This window comes from Oreochromis aureus, linkage group 23, assembly GCF_013358895.1.
Source record: "Oreochromis aureus strain Israel breed Guangdong linkage group 23, ZZ_aureus, whole genome shotgun sequence".
NCBI classification, from domain to species: Eukaryota; Metazoa; Chordata; class Actinopteri; order Cichliformes; family Cichlidae; genus Oreochromis; species Oreochromis aureus.
The window spans coordinates 29,621,138-29,647,806 of NC_052963.1; the positions used below are offsets into that span (position 1 = coordinate 29,621,138).

General features: G+C 38.4%; 2 protein-coding genes across 5 annotated transcripts in view; one reads left to right on the top strand and one right to left on the bottom strand.

Annotated features, from left to right (window-relative positions):
• Positions 1 to 26,669, top strand: part of mcf2l2 (MCF.2 cell line derived transforming sequence-like 2) — an 88,024-nt gene that overhangs the window by 15,769 nt on the left and 45,586 nt on the right. For 3 of the 4 annotated variants that reach the window (XM_039606932.1, XM_039606929.1, XM_039606928.1), the window contains exons 2-15: positions 1,963 to 2,046; positions 7,001 to 7,115; positions 7,414 to 7,504; positions 8,049 to 8,168; positions 9,322 to 9,438; positions 9,591 to 9,740; positions 10,346 to 10,470; positions 10,580 to 10,694; positions 13,469 to 13,588; positions 13,789 to 13,980; positions 14,983 to 15,174; positions 15,262 to 15,448; positions 15,648 to 15,745; positions 16,716 to 16,804. In XM_039606932.1, coding sequence (XP_039462866.1) covers positions 1,963 to 2,046; positions 7,001 to 7,115; positions 7,414 to 7,504; positions 8,049 to 8,168; positions 9,322 to 9,438; positions 9,591 to 9,740; positions 10,346 to 10,470; positions 10,580 to 10,694; positions 13,469 to 13,588; positions 13,789 to 13,980; positions 14,983 to 15,174; positions 15,262 to 15,448; positions 15,648 to 15,745; positions 16,716 to 16,804 — 1,795 coding nt within the window. The remainder of the gene's footprint in view (positions 1 to 1,962; positions 2,047 to 7,000; positions 7,116 to 7,413; positions 7,505 to 8,048; positions 8,169 to 9,321; positions 9,439 to 9,590; positions 9,741 to 10,345; positions 10,471 to 10,579; positions 10,695 to 13,468; positions 13,589 to 13,788; positions 13,981 to 14,982; positions 15,175 to 15,261; positions 15,449 to 15,647; positions 15,746 to 16,715; positions 16,805 to 26,669) is intronic. The other variant, XM_039606930.1, reaches the window with a different exon arrangement.
• On the bottom strand, positions 17,235 to 26,049 carry LOC116309332 (lactosylceramide 1,3-N-acetyl-beta-D-glucosaminyltransferase A-like). Its single transcript, XM_031725904.2, has 2 exons — positions 25,773 to 26,049; positions 17,235 to 21,207 (listed from the first exon to the last, which is right to left on the bottom strand). Exon 2 carries the CDS (start codon positions 20,843 to 20,845, stop codon positions 19,652 to 19,654), a length of 1,194 nt encoding a protein of 397 aa, XP_031581764.1. The 5' UTR covers positions 20,846 to 21,207; positions 25,773 to 26,049; the 3' UTR covers positions 17,235 to 19,651.

Here is a 26,669-nt window from a genome sequence, read left to right on the forward strand (position 1 = left end):
TTGTGAGGGGCTGCTAATTAAAAGACAGTTGGGTTAAGGTATGAAATGTTAAAATAGCTTGTTTCAGACTGAGGAACTCAACCAAAGCCCAAAATAAGATAAATAACAATTGCTTTGAACTGCAGATCACACAAAGCTCCTATAGAGACCACAAAAATATGGAGCTTTTAAGTCTACTTCATAGCAAAGATGTTCAGTAGAGTTGCATTCTCTATTTTGGCTCTTTTTGATTCAGCACAACACATATTATCTTAATGCTAAATACAATAAAATGTTACGCAAAGGGACAATTTTACATCACTGGTAAATATATATTTGGCTGGTAGATTTTAGCTACTGGAAACCTTTGTTGGTGAAAAGTCACTTGATGCGTAATTTGTGAGAAAAGTTCTACTTTTTCAACTCAAGATCCACTTTTCTTTTCTTGAGTTGTTGGTAAAAAAAAACATTCAAGCTCCCTTTGAGTTTGCATATTTTATGTGAAATGTTTTTAGGTTCACATCAGCAATAATACTGGTGTACTAACAGAAATGTATGGGAAAATAGCTCAATATCCTAAGGCCCATGTTTCAGCATTCAGCCCTTTTATAATAGCACCAGTTCAGGGCGGTCAGCTTAAATGGTAAACTGCTTTGATTCAGTTTGGTTGTAAATTGAATTTGGAGTACAGCAGCAATGCCCCTTTCCACTTACACGTCCTAACAAGTCCAACAGTTAGAGAAGATTGTCAAAGATACGGAAAAACCAAATTACAAAAAACATAAACAAAACAGTGTCAAATTATATCATCACCTTCCTGCCCCCGTTTTTGTCTGTTTTTTCCTAACTGAATGCAGACAGATACTTTCTTATTAGTCTCTGAACCCCTGATTGATTCTGCTGACCTTTGAAATAGCCAATAATGTTTATGCTACCTGCAATCAATTTTCTCTATAAAAGAATGTCTTTAGATTTTTCAACTTTAAAACATATCAGAGGATTTTTGTGCTTCAAGTTCAGAGGTATATACTGATGTTTTATGAAAAAATGTGTGCGTATATTGATACGTGCTTACTTCTCTTCTATAGGTAAGGTCACAAAGTGTCCAGCCTAGGGACTGTACTTTTTATATTAATGAGTGAAATCTGTTGTTGGCCTCAAAGCCTTTCTGTGGTATCTGTTTTGTGTACTTTTTACTTCCTTATTATGCCTACTTGTATCTGCAGTTAAGCTCAGAAAGCAACTTGTCTGGATGAAATGGTTGAACATGGCTCACAGTGTGTTTGAAGATGAAACTTCTTTCAGTAAGATGACAGATTCAGGACTGGAGTGATTGGTACAAATACCCATTAAATTGTTCTGCGACTTACACTGGAGACTCCTGAAGTATTCATAATGCATCATGAAAACCTGGTTAATCAGAATCTGCATGGCATAGATGTATTTTCCTTGTATTGTTTTTAGTTGCCTGCTTCCATTCCACATCACCAAAGGAATTACAAATGGAGCTAGGTGCCTGCCTATTCAGAGGATTAGGGAGAAGCTTCAGGTGCTCAAGAGTGGTAAAGAACTGCTGGTAGCCCTGCCTGTCAGGTCTCACCATTGTGATTCTCTAATAGCAGAGCACTTATGTTATCCCTTGCTATTGTCAAACTCATGTCACAGTTGGTAGTAGCAACGGCTACCAGACATTCATCCAGATCTTACTGTGGTTTGCAGCAGTGCTCCATGAAATAGCTACTTTATAGCATGGCAGTTTTACTTTGATACTCTAATGTGATTTTGTGTGCTGCACTCTAGCATGTTTTCTTTGATCTCCCATTAAATGATCAGCTGGTCTTATGTGTGGCCTTTTTGATTTTATATTGTAGTATAATATACTTTTATATCATATGCAGCTGAACTCTAATGTCTTTTCAAAATAGATCCATGGATAATTTACTGTGAATCTGAACATCTGATCAGTTTTTTGCCTCCTTTCAGATGAGATCATGCAGCAGGACATCAGGCCCCTGCTGGCCGTAGACATCATAGAGCAGCTTCATCGCCAGTTTGCCTTGCTATCTGGTAAGTAACCTGCACTGTTACTTACCATTCCATACCTGAAGTTCATGGTAGGTGGAGGTATTGAAACAAAACTCTGGACAACAAATGAGCAGTTAAAAGGAGACAAACAAAGAAAAACAGGAGACACAACAAAAGTAAAAAACACAGGACAGAGTATCTGCTATACTGCTATAGTACCATGACAGAAACATTAATAATCATGCCACAGTTCTGTAAATTTAAGAGAAAAATATTGCACGTATTTAGTCTTTTATGGCCAGTATGTAACATGGAGCACCAATTAAAGCCTTTTTCATGTTTTACCCCTGACATCCTGTTACAGTACCACTTCTATCTGTGCCTTCATGCTTACTGTAACTAAAGCTTTGAACCCAAGTTGCTTTTAATGATTCTCAGCAGTTTTTTAGCTGATGTTCTATTTTTCTGTTTTGTATCACAAGTTATGCAAGTGCCAGAAGAAAGGATTTCATGTGTAACTCAGCTGCTTCACTCTCTCATGACTTTTTATTCTTCACGGAGGAAATCACAAGCAAACGGATAATATGAGGAAACCACTGAAATCCCTTCAGCTAACTAGCTCACTGATTCTATTTGTTGATGTTTAAAAAAAGAGGAAATCTGCTGGAGCGATATGTAATCATGATTCATTTAATTCCACAAAACACAGCAGTTCACTGGAGGTTTATACACACACAGATCTTCCTGTCCACATGTTTTGGGGTTTTTCTTTTAATTCCCACTGGGGATTGGAGGCTTTTGAAAGTTCATTTGGCATTTTCAAGTTTGCTATGGCACTGAAACCTCATTCTCTTATTTAACAGTATTGTCTTTCTGTCCTGGCATCTAGGTGCAAGTATTTGCTTTCTTGCAAACACCCAAAATGGAGCTTGGTCAAATATAGTGGATGCTATGGTCTCTGGGTTTTTTATGTTGTGCTTAAGTTTGTTGGCATTTAAATTCCTTATTTAGATATTCTCTGTTTGTTTTTAGGCATCCTGAGCTTTAAATAGAGTTAATTTTGCCTATGTTTTGCTGTGTTTGTCCATTTCACTGTTTCGTTATTGTTCTTACTTCCTGTTTTTATTATGGTAGTTATTTGTCTCCAGTTTTACTGCCCCACTACCCGTCTCATTGTCCTTGATTACTTTCACCTGCACCTCCTGACTCTTCTGTATCCAGCTCGATTTCCCTTTTGTCCTGACTTTGCAGCACTCTTTTCTCTACCAGCTGACCTACCAGTCTCTTTAGTCTCTTTCTGCCTGTTGCCTGTCTATTTTGTTGTTAAGCTTATGATCAGCCAAACTAAAGGCTTGCCTTTTGTTATTCAATTTGTACGGAAGTCTATGTTTAGCTCCTCATCTTGCAATTTATGACATGACTGGAAATCTTTATTCCAGAGTCATCTGCTACAATAGAATAGTCTTTTTTGTCTGTTTTTCTTAGGATCCATTTTAATAAATATTAATTAATTTGATATAAAATTAATTTTACGTAATTAAAATTGTGCTAGCAATGCTAAAACTGAGCTGCACATACCATGTTGTGTAATACTGATTTATTAAGGCCAGATTTCATCCAACACATGCAGGTATCTTCCAGGGAACTGCTTCCTCCAGTTCTTTATAGCTTTCAGATAATAACATCTCAGGGAAATTGGCTGCAATACAGATAAAGTCATAGCACAAAGAATTGTGTAAAAACATGAGCCAATAAAAAACAAAGCATATAGACTGAGTAGACCACCAGACACTTTCAAATTCTAAAATGTAATATACACATTAATGTTGTATCACCTTTTAAATTGAGAGCTCCATAAGTGACAGAAGAAACATGAGAAAACATTAGCATTTTGTTTGCTTTTTATTTCTTAAAAAATTATTTGAAAATTTTTTACAGCAACTAAAAGTTCAATTTGAAGCATCAAAAAACATTTAAGTGGTATATGTTTCTTTGTGTTATTGAAAAGCTTTTCATTTGAGGAAGTATATATTTGCACTTTGTTGCTGAGACTATTGATGAGGAGAACATTAGTGGATGAGCAACTCTTTAAAATATTGAATTCAATTCTTTTTTTGTTTGTTTTTTTACTCTAATTGGCACGAACACCTAGCCGTGCAGTCTGCTGTTACAAACTCTTATGAAATAATTAACAAGAGTCGTTCTAAAGAGCTCACCGAAAGTCTTTAGAAGCCTTATTAACTCACCTATGAAGTGGCGGACCAAATAAATCTATAGAGAAGGGTTACAGAGATACATAGCATGTAAAAGTCACAGACATCATAAATTCAGTAAATGCAAAGATTCAAACCTCCTCTGGTATTAACATCAGCACAAAAACTGCCACCAGAAGCTTCTTGGCATGGGTTTGCATGGCCAGTCAGCGTCTGTAGGTGTAATGCGTAGGTGGCTCACTACATATATTTGCACATCATAGCTCCCAATGATAAGCAAATGCGACCAGTTATTAACTAGTATGGAGCTGGTGGAAAGTCACAAAATTTTAAGTTTAAACGTTTAGACAGGAACATTGCTTTTACCATCCCCGCATTCACACTGGGTGCCCTCAGACTTTTCCAGATGTGCTGTTAGTGGTGACACAGCAGTCTGTGTGGTTCTCCAGGGATGCCTCTCATTCCTTCTCTCAGTCGTCTCACCAAACAGCCAAAATAACTGTTTCCAAAAGTTCCTCTCTCAGCATTACTTGCCTCTAGAATTACATAAGGTTAACACAAGTCTGGTTCATAGTCTTCACCACATGTGTGTGCCTACTGTGAGTGTGTGTGCCTTCTCAGTAGGATCCAGGTTTAAATGCTATGATCATTTGGTTCGCTATTTTTGTCTTTCTGTATACACATTTTATATATACATGAACAGGAACCAGTGAGGGTTTCCTTTTGCCAGAGACCAGTTAGGAAGTATACCAACCAATTTCATGTCTCTTTTCTTAGAGTTTTTATGATTTTGTTTTCCCTCATGGACAGCTGCAGGATTTGTTGCTTTCTTTTGATTCTCCTTAAAAAGTAAAGGAGAAACACATCACTGAGTGGTCAGTGTAAAACCTGTCACTTTTTCTGGGTTGGACTACCTTTGCACTACTAGCAGCAGGCAAGGAGTTGCAAGCAGGAAATTGGAAACATGCACATTTCACATACTTTTACAACAGTAACTTTATTAGGGAGAATTAAGTCTTTTATGTTCTTAGAGAGGAAAATGTATATTTTTGTGGAGTGTAAGTTTTCAAAATAGTGTTGCCTTCTTTCTACAAGTTTCAGAAAGTTGATATGACTATATCCAGGAGACATAAAGCATTATTTGAGTCATTTTAATTTAATTTACACTACTGGAGCTCTGTTTTGGTTGGTTCTTCTTTGTGGGAAATATGGGTTCTATAACATCTCATAATGTTTTGGGATTTGACTAATAACACTGCAGCACTTACCTGCCTTGCCTAACAGATGTTTTTTTTAATGCCAGTATCACAGATGTCAGACCATGACTCCCACTTTCTTCCCCTCCTGCAATGTGTTGAGTATAAACTTTCCATTCTCAGCAAGTTAGTCACATGTTTGTGGTTGAGAGATGCTGGTCAGACAAAATTCAAAACCAACAAAAATATCCTCAGATGTGCTCATTCAAGGTTGTGCACACCCCTTTAATGTCTGTATGAATCTCTGTAACTTTTAGCATTACAAATGCTATTAGTTTTTTTCTCAAGTAGCATGATGTAGCAATGTTTTACTTGTGGAGCCAGCAGATTTATGGCTCATGCTCACCATCTAGTGACCTTTCTAGAGATGTGCAAGTATTGGATTTTCCCAGTGACAAAGTCTGTACCTGCAACCAGAAGTGTCAAGACTACTTCTGGTTGCATACTGGCTCCTTGTAGGGACCTTTAATAGATGTGCAAGGTAAAGCATACTGATAATCAAATATAGTAAGCCACAAAAGCCTGGATTAAGAGACAGAATTAACAATGAGAACACACAAGTCTGAAAATAGTATATGACTAGTATTTTTAGACTTGTGTTTTGCTTATCATTTACATTAGCCATTTGGTTTAAGTTTATGAAATAATCATGGTTTAAGTTTAAAAATGTCTTTCAAATCTTAGAACACAATGTTTAGAAGCCTGAAACTTTAGTTAGATTATGGTTTAATGGTGTTTATTTCAGGTACATCTACAAAGTGTTGCAGACATTGAAAAATGACACTAGAGGGTTATCCGCTGTAGTGAAATGTGACATCAAGGACATTAATTGCTAGTTATATAGTGCTTTCTAGTCTTACTGACTACTCAAAGCACTTTTTTCACAATACAAGCCACATTCAAATCTCAAGAAGACTGAAGCACACAGCCTCTACCTACTCATCTACAGCCAACCAAAAGTGGGCCTGACCAAGGACCAGTAATTAATGAGTCAAGTATAAGACTACCCTGAGGTCTGATACTTGACTCATTGAACAGTTTGGTCTTCTTACAGTTGGCAATGAAGACAAAAAGAGTGAAAACAGTAAATCCAAATCTGTGAGAAGTGTAAATAAAATGTTATGGTTGGACATATACTAAGAACACAATGTAATTTAACTTTAATTGAAAGCCTAAAGAAACAAACAGTACTGATGTGTTAGGATTGGGGTGTTCCTCTGATATACCATTTTACATTTAGTAGAACCACATTCCCAAAGGTCATTTCCCATTCACCATGTCCCTAATCTCATCTGGATGCCTGTAATACAATTCCTACTGGGAAAACAAAACAATTTCATATATTCTGAATTAAATGGTGTCTTAACTTTCATTTCAGATTTCTTAAATGAAACACAATTTCATATAGCTGTAATGGAGGTTTTACAGATGTCTGCATTTCATATTCCCTTTGAGTTATTAAATGATAAAATGTCTTGCAATACAGTTATTGCAGTTATTGATTTGTTTGGTTTTTTTGTGCTATAGGAGGGCGAGGGAAAGACGGTGCCCCCATCATCACTTTCCCAGAGTACTCAGGCTTTAGTGAAGTGCCAGAGGAAGATTTCCTCAATGTAGTTACTTACCTGACCAGCATCCCCAGGTATGTATACTCACACACAATTATAACTAATAACGAGAAAGATCATAAAGATAAAATTCCATTTGATTCAAAACCATCCTGCAGGATCACATTTGATCCTGGGTGGTTAAACTTCTTCACTGCGTCATCTCACCAGTAATACCATAAGGCTTTCTGGAAATTATGCTTAGTGGTGTACTAATTGTGTATTCCTTGAAATGTGGAAAATTCTTGAGTTCTGTATTTTCGGGAGCCCGAAACCTTTGGGAATTTGATTAGCATGGCCTATAACTTTAAATTGTTTTCCTCCTCTCTCCAGCCTGGATGCTGCAAGCATTGGCTTCATTATCATCATCGACCGGCGGAAGGACAAATGGAGCTCAGTAAAGGCCTCTCTATCCAGGATCGCTGTAAGTTCAGTGAGATACTTAAATCATCATAGAAATATATACAAGGACTTTTTTCGATGTTTTTTAAAGTCCTTATGTTTCCTACACAGGCGTAACAACCCTGTGATAACTTCATTTTCTTTTGGGCCCTTGCAGCCACATTGTACCAGAGCAAACAGATCCATCCTAAGTGGATGGATCACAAACACATTCATTATAGAATTCCTCATTTAACAATCACTTTCAATGCAACGGCTTGTAGCACACACCTATATCACAGCAAGAGTGCCTCTTTAGAACAGGGTAGGTGGTAATAATGTTTCAAAAGACACAAATCTCTTCACTCCTTCCTGTTTTAAGCACCATTTTTACCTATCAGCCTCAGTGAGCTTCAACTAAAATGGGCAGATCTTTTATAACATGCTTCTGTAACAAACTAAATAAGACCTGCAATAGTTTTATACCAGAAGAATATAGTTTTAGCCTGTTTCAAGTAACTTACAGATAACCATGAGAATGAAAAGATGCAATATCTTATTTCAAGTTCATTTGTTATATTTTCCAGGGGGCATTCCCAGGAAATCTTCAATTGGTGTTGGTGCTGAGGCCATCCAGGTTCTTCCAGAAGCATATAGCAGATATTGGGATCAAACTACATAAGGATGACTTCAAAATGAAGGTACCGGTAAGCATGCCGGTGTTTTATTCTGAGCCAGGGCATGGTTCTGAAACAGACACCTAACAGAGAGACAAAAAGTATTTCCCATGATAATTGTTAGTTTTTTTGATATCCTGAAAGAGAAAACATGTAATCCAAACACACAGAGATGCTATGCTTTAACACCATGAGGGATTTTTTTTTTCATAGAACAATTCCTTAAATTGCATAAGGTGTGATTTTTTTTTTTATCACAGCACAATTAAATCTAACATTTCAATAGCAAAGTATGAAAAGCATCAAGCATGCTCCACCCATCCATCCATCCACCCATAATTCCATCCATCTATCAGGCAAACTACACTTTCCTCTCCCTGGCCACTTTCTCCAGTGTTTCCTGGAGGACTCCAAGCTTGTCGAGAGATGTTATGTCTCTTTTGTAGGTGTTAAACATAACCATAGCTTTTCTTTCCTTTGATAAACATGTCAGTGGTATCAAAGATATCAAATATTGACAAAGACAGACACAGTGGATCAGTTGTCAGAGTTGTGTAACATAACCAGGTCTTCCTCAATCCACCCTTTTAGTTAAGATAAACATTGTGTCACATTTTTGAGGGACTGAGCAACAGTGAGCAAAGAGGTTTGGTGGGAAAGAAAGAATGGCTGCTTTGACAGGAGAGTCACACGACAGGAAAGTTGCATTTATTTTTTGTGAGAGAAATCATTGCATCACAGATCTTAGGTTTTAGCTAAAAAAGATAAATAAATTATTCATGAATACAAATTTTTATACTTGTTTTCAAGTCAACACCTAAAAATGCATCTCAGTTTTTAAAATTGTGCATGCAAATGTAGTAATAATAACTATAACCCCCTTAGTTATATGGTGCTTTTCAAAGAAAAGTTTTGAAAGGTACAAAGTGTATGTCTTGTAAACCAAAATGTTTGATTTGCTATTTAGTAACTTACCAGGCAATAATGAATGAGTGAATAATGAATGTTAAAAATCGTCTCTTTTCCTGTAACAACATTCTTTAGCAAGGTCGTTGTACTGCCTGCTCTCCAGTAACACAGGATTTTACATTTCCCATCTTGCAACAACATTGACAATGAGAAATTGTACTACCAATTTTACTTAATAATAATGGACACTTAAAGCAGTGCACTGTGTTTGCAGATCGTGATGCTGAACTCGCTCTCTGACCTACATGGCTATGTGGATAAAACCCAGCTGACCCGAGAGTTAGGAGGAAACCTGGAATACTGTCACAGTCAGTGGATACATCACCGAACAGTGAGTACTGACTTACTGTAGTATTCAATACCATATCTCTAAAACTTGAGACTGTAAAACTGTAAAAGTTTCACAGATTTGACATTATAGCAGGTGTATGGTGAGCTAGATTAGAGGACATTGCAGAGTAACATTTGAGTCTGTTTCCATAGGCAATAGAAAATTTTGCCATGACAGTGAAAACCACAGCCCAGATGTTACAGAAGTTCGGGACAGACCTAGCAGAGACAGAGCTGCCCAATGACGTCCAGTGCACCAAAGACCTCCTTACAGCACACACCGACAAACACAATAACCTCAAGGTAATGTGGTGCATTAAATACGCTAGGACACACACACATATTAACATGAGATAAAACAAGTATTTTTACACTAGTATATCCGGTTAGCACTGTTGCCTCACAGCAAGAAAGTCTTGAGTTCAATTCCGCCATCACGCCGGGGTCTTTCTGTGTGGAGTTTGCATGTTCTTCCCGTGTTTGCGTGGGTTCTCCAGCTTCCTCTCACAGTCAAAAGACATGCAGTTAGTGGGGTCAGGTTAAATGGAAACACTGAATTGCCCATAGGTGTGAATGCAGGAGTGAATGTGAGTGTGATTTGCTGTTAGCCCTGCGACAGACTTGCAACCTGTCTAGGCTGTACCCTGCCTCTCACCCTAAGACAGCTGGGATAGGCTCCAGCCTTGGAATATTCTACATGACTGACTTTATCTACTATCCTCCCAGCAGAGCCTGCATTTTCAAATATCAGTTTTAAATGCAAAAGTGCAGATGTCTTTAATGATCTACTACATGTACTTTAATCAGATTGGATATTTCTGCTGAAATAGGAACTTACACAGATTTACAAATGTTTCTCTATGATTTTAATGTTCTGTTATAATAATGCTTCTGTTTCTGTGAATCAGGATGAACTGAGGCTAGCTGTGAAGCAAGGTACCACCTTGTATAGTTGTATAAAAGATCAGTCAGCCAAGTCAGAGGATCATGAACTCAACCCTGATGAGATGGAAAACCAAACTACTGTGGAAAGGTAACAAGCAACAAAGACTCCTTTATAGATGTTATGCATGTATGTATATTGCTATGCATTTTGAGCAGTTATGTAGCAATTCTCATTACATTTGTAACCTATGTTTTAGGCTTTTGGCCCAGCTAGATGAGACAGAAAATGCCTTTGAACAGTTCTGGAGCAAACACCATCTGAAACTGGAGCAGTGCCTGCAGTTGCGTCACTTTGAACAGGACTTCAGAGAGGTAAAGTATGTCCTGCTGTCTGCTTGGCTGTCATTGCCATGCAGCCTTTGGTTTGTCATGTGTGCTACTGCAAGTAGACCAGTAGGAAGGGTGATGTTTCCTATCTTCACACATTACAATGAGTATATGTCCTCCACATTTCTAACAATGTTTTTTTTTATATCACATATTTATGAAATAACTCTAACTTGGGATAATTTAATTTGGAGAGAACCGGGATGAATGAATCTTTTATTTTTACAGATGTTATGTGTGAAAATAATTTTTTAGGTGGCCCCTTGTTGTGTGTCTTCCCTCCGCTCTCTCCCCGCCAACGCCTATACTGTCCGGTCTCGTGGTGTTCGCTGTGTCGCATCTAGCGTAGAATACGTTTAGATCCTCACACAGAGAGGCCGTGGTCTGCGGTGTGCTGATTTTTCCCTCTTTAGTCTGTGAATGTGTTTAGTCCGTGCCACATTCTCCGAGGATTGTCAAATTGCTGTTCCACTTTGTCGATGTATTCACATTTGGCTGCTTTAATTGTCTTCCGGAGTTGGTAATATGCGTGTTTGCAGTCCGATGTGTTCGCGGAGGTAAAAGCAGTGCTCCGTGCCGCCAGTGCCGTGCACACATCACTGTTAATCCACGGTTTTTGATTTGGGTGGACTGTTCTGGATGGGACGACATCTTCCACGTATTTTCTGATAAATCTGCAGACTGAGTGTGTGTACTCATCGATGTCGTCAGCAGCCATGCGAAACATTGCCCAGTCCGCGTTATCAAAACAGTCCCGCAACATGGACTCTGATTGGTCCGATCAACGGCGCACCGCCCTCAGGGTTGGAGCTTCGTGTTTTCGCTTCTGCCTGTAGGCGAGCAGGAGCAGGATGGAGCGATGATCTGATTGGCCGAATGGGGAGCGGAGGAGGGCTTTGTACGCATCCCGGAAGGAGGTGTAACAGTGGTCGAGCAGCCACTCTCCTCCTCGTGTGTCGAAGTGAATGTGTTGGTGGAGTTTTGGTAAAACTTTCTTCAGGTTTCCTTTTTTAAAGTCTCCGGTTGTGATAAACGCCGCCTCTGGGTGCGCGGTTTCCTGACTGCTGATCGCGCTGTACAGTTCCCTGAGTGCTCGGTCAGTGTCGGCTTGTGGGGGAATGTAAACAGCCGTAATAATGACTCCTGTATATTCCCTCCATAGCCAGAATGAACAGCACTTAATCATCAGGTACTCCAGGTCCAGTGAGCAGAAGGATTTAACCGGGTGTACGTTGGCATAATCATACCAGCTGTTGTTGATCATGAAGCACACACCACCGCCTCTGCTTTTCCCGGTTTGCTCCTGTGACCTGTCCGTGCGGTGCACGGAGAACCCCGGTAGTTGTATGGCGGAGTCCGATAGCCAGGTTTCTGGCAGATCACGTAGCAGTCCTGCATCTCTCACTGGAATGAGATCCGTGCCTGAAGTTCGCACAGCTTGTTCTCCAGAAACTGCATATTAGCCAGTAATGAACAGGGGAGCAGTGGTCTGTTATAGTGCGCCGTCTCAGTCGAACCAGAAGAAATAAAGGAAAAGTAAAATTAAACACAAAAACAGCTGTTGCTTGGGGGAGCTCGCGACGAGGCTGCCATACTCAGCGCCATCTTCACACCAATTTTCTGTACCTGTTAAAATATTCCCAAAGACATGAACAAATTTGACAGGATGTATTTAATTTTACACAGCGGTACACTCACATTTACCAGTATATCCTGAGTGGTTAACATTAAGCTGGACAAAAACATTATATCCAGTCACGCTCCTGTCATTCAAAGCCACTGGTGTGTCCCATTCTAGAGCAAGGTATCTGTTGTCAGCGGTGCATCGGTTTACCGTAGTCATGAGGCATATAACACAAACCTTAGCCAAGCACCTTTTGGTTCCTTTTATTCACTGTGTAGCCAGAATGTAAAAATCAAGAATGCAGTGAATGAGTGAACGGAGACAAAAAATTTAAATATAATTTTTAAAAAAACTATGGGGACAACAGGACACAACCCACAGTTTCTTTGCTCATTAACTTGAAGCTTACATTAGTGGCACGACTCCAACCTCCTAATAAAACAGAACTGTTATGGTCAGCAGTCATCACTCCTTCTTCTGGTGCAAAGCCAAAAGACACCTTTTGCATAATGGTAAAATCCAAGTGCCTTCAGAAGGCTATGCATATACATTCATAATACAGAGACAGGCATCACTTACTACCATCAATCAACACGATTAAACTAAAGGTCTTCTATTTTTGTGTTTTAGATTGATTAAATACATCAAAACAACAACAATAAAATGTAATATTAACACCATGTGCCCTAAAACCTTAATACCAAAAAATAAGAGTAACCTGACATACAAAATGGAATAAAATAAAATTACAGTTACTACAGTGTTAACAATAGCGAGTACTGTTGCCACTTTCTTAAAGCAAAGCACAACTCTGATGCAGTTTCCACACTGATTAATATATAATACAGGCAGCAATGGTTTAAATACAGTCAGGGCAGAAGGAAAGCACCACACCGCCCCCTGCTGATGAATACTGAGAACACAGCCATACTGCAGAGTTCTTACAGAGCTACGAAGACACTGCTAATGTTTTAATGTTCAAGCTGTGTTTTTACATTAAAAAAAGTTTTACGCAAACGAAATCAACAAATGTAATTCGTCATTTGGTTTGTTTAACACGAGGAGAATAGATAACGAAATAACTTAATGATTGTCTCTGCTTTTTCTCTGTTTCTCTCCAATCATTGGTCATCAGGTCAAAGTGTCTCTTGACAGCTTGATAGACAGTCTAAACAGCCTTTCAGACACTGGGGACTGTGTGGCCAGAGTTGAAAAACTGCTCAAGGAGCTAAAAACACTGGAGGAGAAAGCTCAGGTTTGTAATCACATAGTTACACACACAATGGCACATAATAATGTAATAATATTGAATCATTACAAGTAATTTGTTTTCTTGTTAAAGCAATCACCATGAATCACTTTAGTAGAGTTGTAGAGTTACACAGTTGAGTGTGGATACCCTGAAGTTTTTGTTTGCACACCTTAATGTGTCATACTTACTTGATTTTCTTCCAGGCCACACTGGAAAAGGCACAACTTCACGCATTGCATGGTGACCAGCTGATTCAGAGCAATCACTATGCTGTGGACTCCATCAGACCCAAATGTGTCGAGCTCCGTCGTGTCTGTGACGACTTCAGCAATGAGGTCAAGAAAAAGACAGATATTTTGTCCAAATCTCTGCAGATACACCAGGGCATTGATAAGGTAAGGATACCATATGAGTTGTGCACATTTACAGATGGCCACAAATCCAAAAGTTTGACTTAACACAAGCCAGATGAAATGTGATGAATCTGTTCTTTGGGGTTTGTTTTTTTTTAATCTCCTCATTGGATAATTCTGGACCAAAATGGCCAGACAGTGGGACATGTTGTAAAATCACACTGACATATTTACATCTTAGAATATCATGTCCTCTATTTGCAACCAGCAGATGGTGCAAGCATTGAGTTAAAGTTGTATAATCTTGAGTCGCTGGCACTTAAATATAATGTAAATATTATTTTTTATTCAATGTTCTTAGTGAAATGTGCTGCTGAGCACAACTTTAATTCCAAGTTTGGTTGATTCTCATCAGTGTTTAAACTGTTTCGATATTTTAAAATGAGTTGAAAAGTGCTTGGACTACCATTTGATTAGATAAATCTATAATTACATAATATGTGTTCCACGTTACACCTGTGACTCGACCTTCCAAAAAAAAGAGCTGATGGTTGTCTTTCTGTTTGAGTAAGGTGTGGACGGATCATTGTTTTGACTGTGCCATCTGTTCACCCTGCTGCTGTAGACATATTCAAATAAACTGTCTGTAACACACTCATCACTGTGGCTTCAGTTCTCCCGGTTGCCACAAGACCAACTATTGCAGTCATTGCGTTTAAATGTGAAAATCAAAATCTATTCACCTTTACAGTTATATGCTTATCGCACAAGAGTACTCACCATCAGTTTGACCAAATAATCTTTTTAAAGATAAAGATAGAAGACTTACAATCTAAGCAGAAGCTTGACATAACTCAACAATTGAGGATTTTATTACCCGCATAACAAGTTTCTACAGACCCAACTGGGATTTTACTTGCAGTATTTTCTTCCTACCACCCAAATACAGGACTCTTACACTGTGACACCATATGTGAAGGGATGATTATGTTTTCTAAAACTGAATTCTTGGCTATTACTGACTTCATTAGATGTTGTGCGCAGGTTAACCAGTGGTGTGAGTCTGGGATCTACTTGCTGGCATCCCAGGCTGTGGATAAGTGTCAGTCACAGGAAGGGGCAGAGTCAGCACTGACAGACATCGAACACTTTCTGGAGTCAGCAGAAAAGAACCAACTGACTGAACTGAGGAACCTCCACAACCAGTATGAGGTTGTCTTGTCAGAGGATATCAAGGTACAGTCCACAAACATAATACTTTGAAAGATGTTCTGTTGCAAAAATGATGAGGACAAGGGTAGATGTATAGCTTTTTACCCGCAGGGTAGTGTGCTGAAGGCGCTAAAGAGACTGGAAGATGTTCAAGAGATGTTTGAAAAGCGGCATCTCAGTCTGAAGAGACTGTCAGCTAAACAGACAAGGCCCATCCAGCCTGTTGCTCCACGGCCTGAATCCTCCCCCAAACGGCCCTCAGTGAAGAACACCGCCAGGACTGCAGGAGGCCAACAGCGTAAGTTTCATCTTTGTGTTTTCAACTAATTTAAATGAAGATATGTTTTTTTGTTTTTTGTCTTAACTGTAAGCTTTTGCAAGACTCTACAACAGTTAGATTAATCTGAACTAATGCAAAGACTACAAACAAGAAAACACACGCAAACTTTGAAGAAAGAAAGGATCAAAGTTACCGGTGTGCTGTCATCTTGTTTCAGCTCTTGCTCGCAGAGCTTCCGATAATTCTAACAAACAGCAGGCTGAAGCTGATCTCAACAAGAAGAAGAACATAAGGAAGGCAAAGGGAGGAATCAAGGTAATGTCCTTGGGCTACACTTTTAAATCTCACTGAAACAATAAAACACGTTTAAAGTCCTGTTCATCTGTCTTTGACCTCTTTTCCTCTGAAACGTGGTGGTAACAGCATGGCACAACAAAGCTGATGGACCCAAACTATTGTTATTGGCTAAGAAAGGCTCTACTTTCAGAAACTTACCACTTATTCATGGATGCACATAGGACAGCACAGTTGTTCAATAGTCAGTACTGCTGCCTCACAGAGGCCCCTGGATTGTCTATATTAACACCTCTATTTCATAGTTTTTATTTATTTTTATTACTTTTGGTATTTTGAGTGAAAGAAAACACGAGAGATGTGAACGGATCTACTTCATCATCTCCTTTATTCCCACCAGTAGAGGGCAGAGGGGTTGACTGGTCACACATTTTGATACTCAGTCCAAAAGTGTATGCCAATTTGGTGGTTGACTGTGCACTCGTATACTTTATTTTGTGACGCAAGCTTCCTGGAGGCCTGATGCCAAAGAACACAAACTCTTCTGGTCATGTTACACGCCACACAGTCAGTAGTCTTTGAATGCTTAATGAAGTCATGGATTTTTCAGCATACTTGGTCAAGCAAACACTCATCCCTCTTTGAAACACTGTTTTTTTCAGAAGAAAAACAATATATAGTTGAAAAACTTTTTAACAGTAACGCTGGTAGATGTAATATTCTTCTGACAAATTAAAATCAATCATATGCCAGACACGAAAGCTGTTTTTGTGTAATGTTGGCAGATATCTGATCCTTCCTATAGCAAAGATATCTTACTGTTAAAAGGAGTTTTCCTTGACACTGATGCTCATAAGGGTATGTAGGCTCATTGAGATGTTCTCTCTGATATTGTAAGGTATTTGGAGATGACAATTTTTTCTTGTAAAACACGGTGCTAAAAAAAAAAAAGAAACCCTGAACTTATTGTGCATATATTTGTGTGTTACAGATTGAGGTCATGCATGAAGAAAGCCAAGGAGGCTCCACACATGTTGTTGTGACAAATGAGACTGAGGAAAGTCTATCCAACAGGCGCAGGTAAGGGCGGATAATGTCATATTCCTGAGATTATAACAAAAGCACAACTTTTACAGTTGCAGTTTATTTCATGGCATAATTTTATGCAGTGTACTACACTCTTCCCAAGGATAGTGCAAGTATTTCTGACATGGTAGAAAAACAGCTAACGCCCAGATAAGTCCTCATAATGCTTAACAAACAATTTCACATCTCCTTTCAATCTTTAAAAATTTCATTTCTGAATCCAATATGTGTCCTGACCTCTTGAAACATCGATTTACTTGTAAACAAACTAGTGGTAATAACCCTAACTGATGTGAAGAATAGTTGTCCCTGTGTGTATAACTAATATTTAGCTTAAACTTTCCTTCTTTAGGCAATAGATAAGTAAACTTAAACTTTTATACAGCAAGACAAACACGTGTCAAATAAGAAAGAGCAGGTAATGGGATGTTAAAGGTCCACATTCATGTCTTGTTGGTGTTGGATTTTATTTAATTTCTTGAGTAGATACAATATTGAGATTCAAGTAAAACAATAAGTAGATCCTATGTGAAACTGATTCTAAACTAATGTTTTTTTTTATTAAAACAAAAATTCTGTTAACAAAGTTGATACATTCACAGAAATGTCACACAAAAATTACAACAGCATTCACTTTCAGAATTTAAATAAATAAGCTAGAACAGTCTCATAGAAAAAATGGCTTCTCTCCTTTTATCACACTATGAAATCCATGAAATTATAATGACAAGTTTCATAATTTTTGGCTGGGATTAGAATCATCAATGTGTAATTCCAACCAGAAATAACTTAAACTAAAACACCCTTTGTTGTCCAAAATTCATGTCAAAGGTTTGGCATTGAATGCACAAGTAAAGACTAGGCACTTTGGAATAATGTACTCTGCACAGAAAAGTCAGTTTGGGGTCAGTATATCGGAAACAGGTTTACTGCAGACTGTTTTTCAATCTCACTCCTGAGGTGTCAAAGACTAATGCTCGGAGCGGACACTTAGACGTCACTCTATTTATGTACCATCTTAGCTTCATTTTTCAGTGTGCATGTAATCAAATAGACTTACTCCACATACAAAAAAGGCATTGAGAGATTGTAGGTAAATGTTTGGCTTTGGTAGCCCTGTGATAGATCATGGTATTGATAGCAGGAATAAGTACAGCAACTATAAATTGCATAAGGGCTTAAAAAATGGTTGGATGGATGTTTTGTTAAGGTGTTGCTTAACTATCTAAACGTGTCTGAACAGCTTTAAGACACCATAAAACTATGCAATCTGTAGATTTTGAGATATTGTGAAACCTGCAGATTGAACCACAAGTAAACATTTCAACAGGTAAATCATTTTAACCACACTTGTAAATCGAAAATAACATCAGAAAGAAAATGAGGTAATTGCTATTCAAAAATCAGAGCCTTGCTCATAAATCTGTCCAAAATTTAAACACATTATGGATTGGCTATTTATTTTGGCTTCTGACAGTTACACATGAAAAGCTTCACGAGTTTAGCTGACTAAACTAAACAGAGTGATCAATAAATTAAACTAACTTAATCTTTAGACATTACAGTTTCACTAGAGCATATTTTATAGAATACACAGTTTAACAATATGCAGGAGGTCAGGTGAGTGAAATGAAGTTATTAAGAGTGAAAGAAGGAATGCGGTTAAGAAGGCAAAAATATAGCTTAGCAGAAGTCCTGACGTGGCTTACACTGAAAATGCAGGCTACACAAGTTAGTCATAATTTAGCACAATCTGGCAGACCCTAGTGTGTAAAACATTTGATTGGCTCTATGACAGTGAATAATTATACATATGCATCAAAGTTATAATCACAGCATCACAAAAAAACAATGTTTTCCAACAAAAATCAAGTTGGTCCAGTTTCCTCTCACTTGGCAGCTGCATCGTTAATATGTCGGGCTTTAAATTTCAGAGTTATCCTGATACCCTTGTCTTATCTATAAATAATTTAAAAGCAAAACAAGCAATTGCCCCAACACAGAAGAATAATCCAAGACTACTTGAATCAACAATTTTGATGTTTGCTACCACTAATATATGGAGTAGACAAAAGGAAAAGTTATTTCGTTGATAAGTGCTTTACTAAACTACTGGAGAAGGTAACATAAAAAAAATTAAGGGAACGCATAAATCCAAAATATGAATGAAAGAAATATGTATATGTGTATATATTCAGTCCTGTGTCAAAGTATGTTGCCCCTTCCCAAATTCCTTTTTTGGCATATTTGTCACACTTACATGTTTCACATCATCAAATACATTTTAATATTTAATATTAGACAAAGATACCTTGAGTAAATAAAAAATGTGTGTGTGTTTTTTAATGATGGTTTTATTTATTAAGGGACATTAACGGCCCTATGTGAATTGCAATTAATCACATGTTTTGGAAAGCTGAGCTCAGTTGCACTAATCACACCCAGGCCTAATTACAACTGGAATCAAGAAATCACTTAAATGGAATCTAACAAAGTAGGATAAAAGATTTCAAAAAGTAACAAAACATCTTTTCCCTTAATAAATTTAATTATTTAAATAATTCATATATGTACATATATAAACCTATTTAGCAGCTGACTACTGTAAACCGCTCATCTTTATACACTTTATACAGAGACAGAAACCCTGCATGTAAATGGAAGCTGCACATCAGTGAAGCCTGATGCATCTGGACATTAATTTTGAATGCATTTATTTTCTTAATAGATCTGCTTTTATTTCATTACAAGATAGCACACAACAGCAAAAGGTGAAATATGTCAGACTAGTGCTGTTAGGTAATATTGTTTATAACAGTCTTTGAGACCCATAATGAGTATTCATGTAAAAGCAGCACTACAGGAGTAAGTGTTCTGATAATGTGGCAGACATAGCAGCATCACTCTCACTGCTGTGCAATAAAGGTTACCTATTATTCCTCTGGTGCTGCTGTTCTCTCTAGATTCTGTTGCTGACCGCCACAGTGAGCGCACGTCAGAGATATGATCGTGTGATGTGATCATGTGGTCATAAATGCAGGTGTGGTAAGGAGCCTTGCCCTCCCCTGAAAAGTAAACATGCTCCTGGGGAGAGACCCCCATGGCCTTGGCACAGATTCCCATAAAGACATCATCAATGTACATAGAGGAGTTCAGCAGCAGAGTCGCCTGGTAAATTTTAGCAGCTACATCCCCTGAAACCACATACCCTGCTCCAGCAGTGTAGTCTGGGTAGGATGGCCAGGGATACAGATCATAGGGAATGTGGTATTTGCTGTATTTATAGCGAACTGGAGGAGATCCCCTGTGGACATGCCCCACCCATAGGTCTTTAGCTCCTGATTGGCTCCTGAGAATATCCTGTAAATACTTTACCAAATTAGGCATATGGACAAAGATGTCATCATCCCCAGACATGACGAAGCGTGCCTGAGGGCAATACATGTGTCTCCAGTGGAACTGCAGGATCAGTTTGGTAGTCAGGTTGTAAAATGTGTCTACAAAGTTCTGCTGGATCAGATCTCCATAGACCTTGTCCTCCTTCAGCAGCGCAGTTTGGACCTTATATCTCTGTTCGACATACGGATGAGTGCCGATGGCGAACACCAACCTCATATTCACCCCCAGTTCTGCCCAAACAAAGCTCTCGTTTCCCCATGTGTCCCTGATGGCTTGGCGCCGCTCAAAGTTCTCTGGTGACGATTTTACAAATAACAGCAGAAAAACATCATTTGAACTCTTCCCGTTTTCACCTTTGCATTTCTCTGGGTGGTTGATGAGGTATGAATAGTTCACAAATCCTCCAAATACCCTGTTAGAACCACCTTTTCTGTAATGATGATTGGAGTTGATAGCAAAAGAAGAATTGAGAAAATCGTAGCTATTGATCATGTACCGGTAGGTGAAGGATCTCACGTGGCTGACCACATGATGGTCTAGCTCTTCCCAGTAAACCATCAACATACAAAGCAAAACACCTGTGGTCAGCAGTTGCAAACACTGGCACTTGTGGATTCGACGGAAGTTCACAAACATCTTGACTACTGCTTATTTCAGCTGAACACAAACAATATATGCCCCATCTAATAATATTCTCTTCATCCTCTTTCCTTTCTTTCTTTCACTTGTCCTTCAAACTGGTTCCTTTCCTCATGATCTAAAGTCCAGTGTGGTTGCTCTGTTACTGATATCTCTCTCCTGTGTAAAGAAAAAGTTCTGCTTCTTTGGTTGCAAGCTGTAACCAACCGGTATTGGTTCAAGCTATGTCAACTATCACTTCCAAAAAGTTTAACGTGCTACTTCTCTTTTGTCTACTCAAAATTTCCAGTTAGTTCAACTGCCCTCCCACGACTTCTCCATTTACTTTAATGTCTGAATGTCCTCAGGCCACATGACACCTGAAAAAAAGAGAAAAACAAGACTAAGATAAAACTTTATATGTGAATATATTCTGTTCGATAGTAAAATTATGCAGAGTACCCTTGCAGTTCCTTGGCAGTCCAATAGTCAAAATCGGTTTAATTGTAAAGTTGTATTCATTATTGTTTTTTGCATAAAATATACCATAGTTTCGATATTCCCAATAAAAGGCAATGTAAACATGTGCACATATGGAAGATCTGCAACTCAGGATATGTTTGGACTTTATGAAAAACTGAAAACAACATTTTTCAAGTATTATGCATAGACAATATTATTTAACGGACACAGGTAAAAACGCAGCTCTAAAGTAAAGTATCATGAGCTGTAGTACACGCAGCCGCTCCACCTGCTTGGAAACTTGCAGCCTAACCGGATCACTCAGCTGGCAATTAGGAACCGGATCACTCAGCTCGATGGTGAGAAAGAAAAACACACACACACACACACACACACACACACACACACACACACACACACACACACACACACACACACACACACGAGCAGAACAGCAGATTCTCACTTAGACATTGAGTGCTCACCGAGTTACAAAGATTCCAGCTTTAACATTTGGGCTCGAACTGACTCTCACGGTGACCTAAATGGTGGTTCCCTCATGTTCACGGTTTACTTCTCCTTAGTTGTGCGTCTTTCAGAAAAGGGTTAGGCGTCACCACCACGTGGATTTTGCACACGTTCTTATACAGCTACTCATCTATTGTTTTCTATATTTATTTTGGATTTGTTTGCGAAGAGGGCGTGAGCGTATGGCTTTTACACATGTGAACTTTTTGCTGAATTGGGGAATAGCTGAAATCACTGCATTGTAAAATTGTGATAGATGTACCCCTCCCCCTGAGGGGGTACATCTATGGCCTTGTTGACTCCACTGTTAAATGATGGTTCCTTTCCAAAATGTGCACACTTTCTCATCACTGAAAGAGAAAGTAAAAGACTGAAGTGGGTCAGAGTTCTGGTCTGACCAGGTAGCTCTTCTGTGTTTTGCCATACACTTAATGGGAATTTATGGTTCAGTGGGAAGAAGGCTGTGTTGTTGATGCAGGCAGCATACGTCGTATCTGGTACAACTAGTTTCTTGGCCCCTCTACTTTCAGTTGTTGGACCATAAGCCAGCATGTAAGGCATGTGAAGTTATAACATACAATGAGAAACAAAGTGAAACATAGTGTTAAAAACTATGAAGTGTGCACTACAGTCACTATCTTTGGTTTTCAAATTGTGTTTTGTAATCGTGAATGTTTTTTTTCACGGTGGGCTATCGCCCACTTGTCAACCAATTGGGATACCAATCAGACGGATATAACAGCCACATCCAGAAATGCATTGGGATGTTGGACTGCATGGGAGTACGTCTGCAGTGGTTGATGCTTTCGTAGCGCTTCTGCAAACCGTTGTGAATAACGCTCATGGATATCAATCATGTTAATTTGCATGATAATGATCAAGAAACTGACCTCACCGCTCATTGTTAGGCAACGGAACTCATTTCAGTCATTATGCAAACATACTGTTTATAACTGAAAACTGGATTCAGCCAACCCCCCGGAATGATAACTTATTGGCAAATGGAGTAAAAACAGTAGGAATGGCACTTTCCAGTTTTTTTCTTAATTCAACTTGGTTAAAGTTGTCCACTCAGAGACAAAGTGCTTTTTGCCAACTGATTTGACTGAATTGATTGTACTTGATTGCGCTAATAGTATTTCAGTAATACTTGGATTTTTTTGTCAAATGTAACAACGGTGCAGTTCTAAAAAAGGATGTTTGTCATTGCACAAGTTCAGAAATAACTATCTAAGACGTCACATCAGTAGCTTCATGCAGTGCCCTAGTTGTAGCATACCAGCTAGTGTACAACTCGGTAAAATAAACTACAGTGTTAAATAGTCAAAGTCAGCTGGTGTTAAGATGATTCTTATCACAAATTAACTGAACACAACTGACTGGTTTATTAATGACCTCAATTGCACATGGCTGCTCATAAAGCAACCATAAACGGCATCCTCCCCCTTGCTCTCGTTCTCTCATTCTTATATTTATGTGATTTCTATTATTGCTGGTCAAAATTTCAGAGGTAGTGAAGGGTCAGAGATATTTTTCACTATATTTTATCTGGCTTTGCACAATCAGATTTTCCCATGTAAATACACAAGAATTGTCAGTGTATATAATAAATAGCTTGTTAACCACACTGCCTAACTGATTCACTCTCCAAGTAACACTGTGAATGTAATTGCAGAACCAGCACAAAGACCTATAATAAAGGGGGTTTAGTCCAACACGGGCCCTCAGCAGTGAAGCTGCTGACGTCTGTGAATGTTGCTACACAACAGTCTAAACACATATTTTCACAGCAACATATTTTTACCTTATTCAGTCAGGATGAGAAAACTGAAGTGTTGACATCCTATGGTCTTGTGACAACAATGTACCGTGATATTATCTAATACCTTTGTACATGAGGCCTCATCAAGCAGTAATTTGTGCATTTTCATAAATTAAAATGGCGCTGCAGGAAATAACTAGACATTTAAAATGTTAACTCAGAAAAATTTCAAATACGGGATAAACCTGAACATATAAAATGAAACCATATCTCTAGAATGACCCTCAAATTTGGAAAAGGTCAGATAATATTAAATGCTAACTGAAGTCCTCACTGCTTTAAAATATTCCAATAAATAGTTCAACAGGCAAACTTTTATCAACAGATAATCTTATCTCAAAAAGTAAAAACAGTTTGCGGCCCATGTTGGATCTTATTTCCATTGCTAGCATATCTTTCATGTTCATTTTCAAGAAGAAAAGGGCTAGGGATTTTAACCATAACAGCTATAATAGTAATGCAAGTCTCCCTCAACTTCCGTTCTGAAAGTTTTTAGATATTTATAGATGCCATAATTCTAGATATCAGTAGATATTAATGCTCTGGTGTTGCTGTTTGACACCAAGTCATTGAGAGGGTTTTCTCCCATTACCTTTTTTTGTGCTGGGGAATGCAATTTTGTCAACCTGCTAGAATTACAGGAACAAGAACTGGAGTCTTTACTGCACAAATTTTAATAATGACTCAGTATCTTTGTACATACTGATGGTCACATCTTTAACTTTTCTCAAAAGTCAAGCGTCACTGTGTTCTGTGAAGATGTCTGTAGACTACTGTTCATAAATGGGGTGGGGTGGCTGTAGCTCAGGAGGTAGAGCAGGTCACCTATTAATCGGAAGGTTGGTGGTTCGATCCTTGGCTCCTCCAGTCTGCATGTCAAGTATCCTTGGGCAAGATACTAACCCCAAATTGCTCTCCGATGCATCCATCGGAGTATGAATGTGTGTGAATGTAGTTAGAAAAAGCACTAAGTACAGATAAAGTGCTTGTATGAATGGGTGTGATTGGGTGAATGCAATATGTTGTATAGAGCGCTTTGAGTACTCTGGGAGAGTAGAAAAGCGCTATATAAGAATCAGTCCATTTACCAAATGTGTTTGACTATTTCTCACAAACACTGCTGGCCTTGTAAATGAGGCATTTTGAATTTAAGCAAATGATTTACAGCAATAGAGGAAACAGGAGTACAGACTGCATCTGTAACAGGCCAGTGCACAGTGGTACACAGTTTAGTATGTCATTAAATTGATCACGAAACCCTATAGACTGCAAGGCATGTACAAACCTAAGTCACCCAACATCTGGTATATCATATTTTATAAAAACATGAATGCTCCAACTGACATGCAGTTTTACAGATGAATGAAGGTGTGCTTGTGTTTGAAGGTGCACAAGGACAAACAAAATAAAGCAAATGGCTGGCCTTGTTTCATATAGGTTTGGGCCGCATCAAACCTATATGATCCAGGGGATGTGTCATATTGTAGACCATAACAGGTCCAATTTTTTTTGATTTTCTTTTTGAACTGAGGCCCATCATTAAAGGAATGACACCTAAAATTGAAATTTTGTTTTTACTTTCAGAATTAAATAAGTGCATAAAGCTAGAACAGTGTCGATAAGTTATGATTGCCTGCCTCTTCTGGGATCATCATCCTTGCAGTTATGTAGAAACGAAGGGGGAAATGAGTCCACATTCTTACTTTTGATAAATTTTTGACTTCACACAGCTGACCTGCTGAACATATAGCAAAGCCAAATCCCAAAAGTTGTGGAAGTAGATGCTTCTGTGACTGGTGTCATGAGAAATCTAAAAAAAATATCTTTACTTATTTATTACATTTTAATTTTGATACCAATTTAAAGCTATTATATGTTTACAGATATCAGTATTCTAGGTGATGTTTACTGTAAATTGTACAGTACAGCACAATTTGTACACTTTTTCCGTGGTGTTTTGAGTTCTAGTAGTATTTGCCTGTATTTACTTTACAAATTGAGCTTTGTTGTACTTTCTCCACCTCTCTTACAACCTGACACCTGTATCCTTGAAACTTTATGCTATTGCACACTTCAGTTACTTAGACACCAATCAGCAAGCAACCACACATACACACCGTGTTCCTGACTTACCAGATCACTCAGGCAAGAATCCACATACCCAACGAACTTTATCTTCTTCACGCTTTCCAACTGATTTTGTGTTTCTTGTTTTTCAATGATTTATTTCTCTTCATCAGCTTTTTCTGCTGTCTTCTTCCTTTCGGATTTTCTTGAACTGTTCAGCAGACGGTGGCTATACGTGTGTGCACCGTTTGCCCTGGAAGCTTCAGTGCGACAAAGAGAGCCTGAGGGGTGGGAGTGTGTGATCTGAAGTGGGAGGAGGATAGATGGTGGTAGTAGTAGTAGGTTTTAAATGACACAAAGACTGTAAATGTATTATTTCCAAATAGACAACACAAATTGAACCAAACTAATTTTATGTTTATGTAATTTTTTTTCTTGGACCCTCAGGCATGTCCTTCCATAGCTCTTTCAGCTGTAAACAACTTAATTATGCATGTCAGGGGGAGGATAAGTCATGTGTAAAATTGCACAAAGCAGAGTCAGTACTTATCTTGTGAGCAAGTTGTAAGATAGGATTCATACACATTCAGGTAATTAGCAGACAAGACTAGCCCATTGTGCTCCTACACATTCTTAGATATAACGAAGTTATAGAAAGTGCTTCAGTTACAGTCTGAGGGCTTTTGCTGAGGCCTGTGCTGTTGCAGGACACATCTATAAATCGAGACCAATGACAGGACAGATAAGTCTGTGAGTTTCTTCATACCACTTGGCATAGAGTGGACATGTTTTGGATGGGCAACTATCATGGATTCCTCAGTGTCTCTTGTTAGTAATACTTACTTCAGATCAATCTTTAAAATGCAACACACATGGACATGTAGGAGAGTAGACATAAACATTCCAAGGACTGTCAAGAAATCATGTAGTTAAATAAAAATCTACCCTCTGCCCACAATGGCT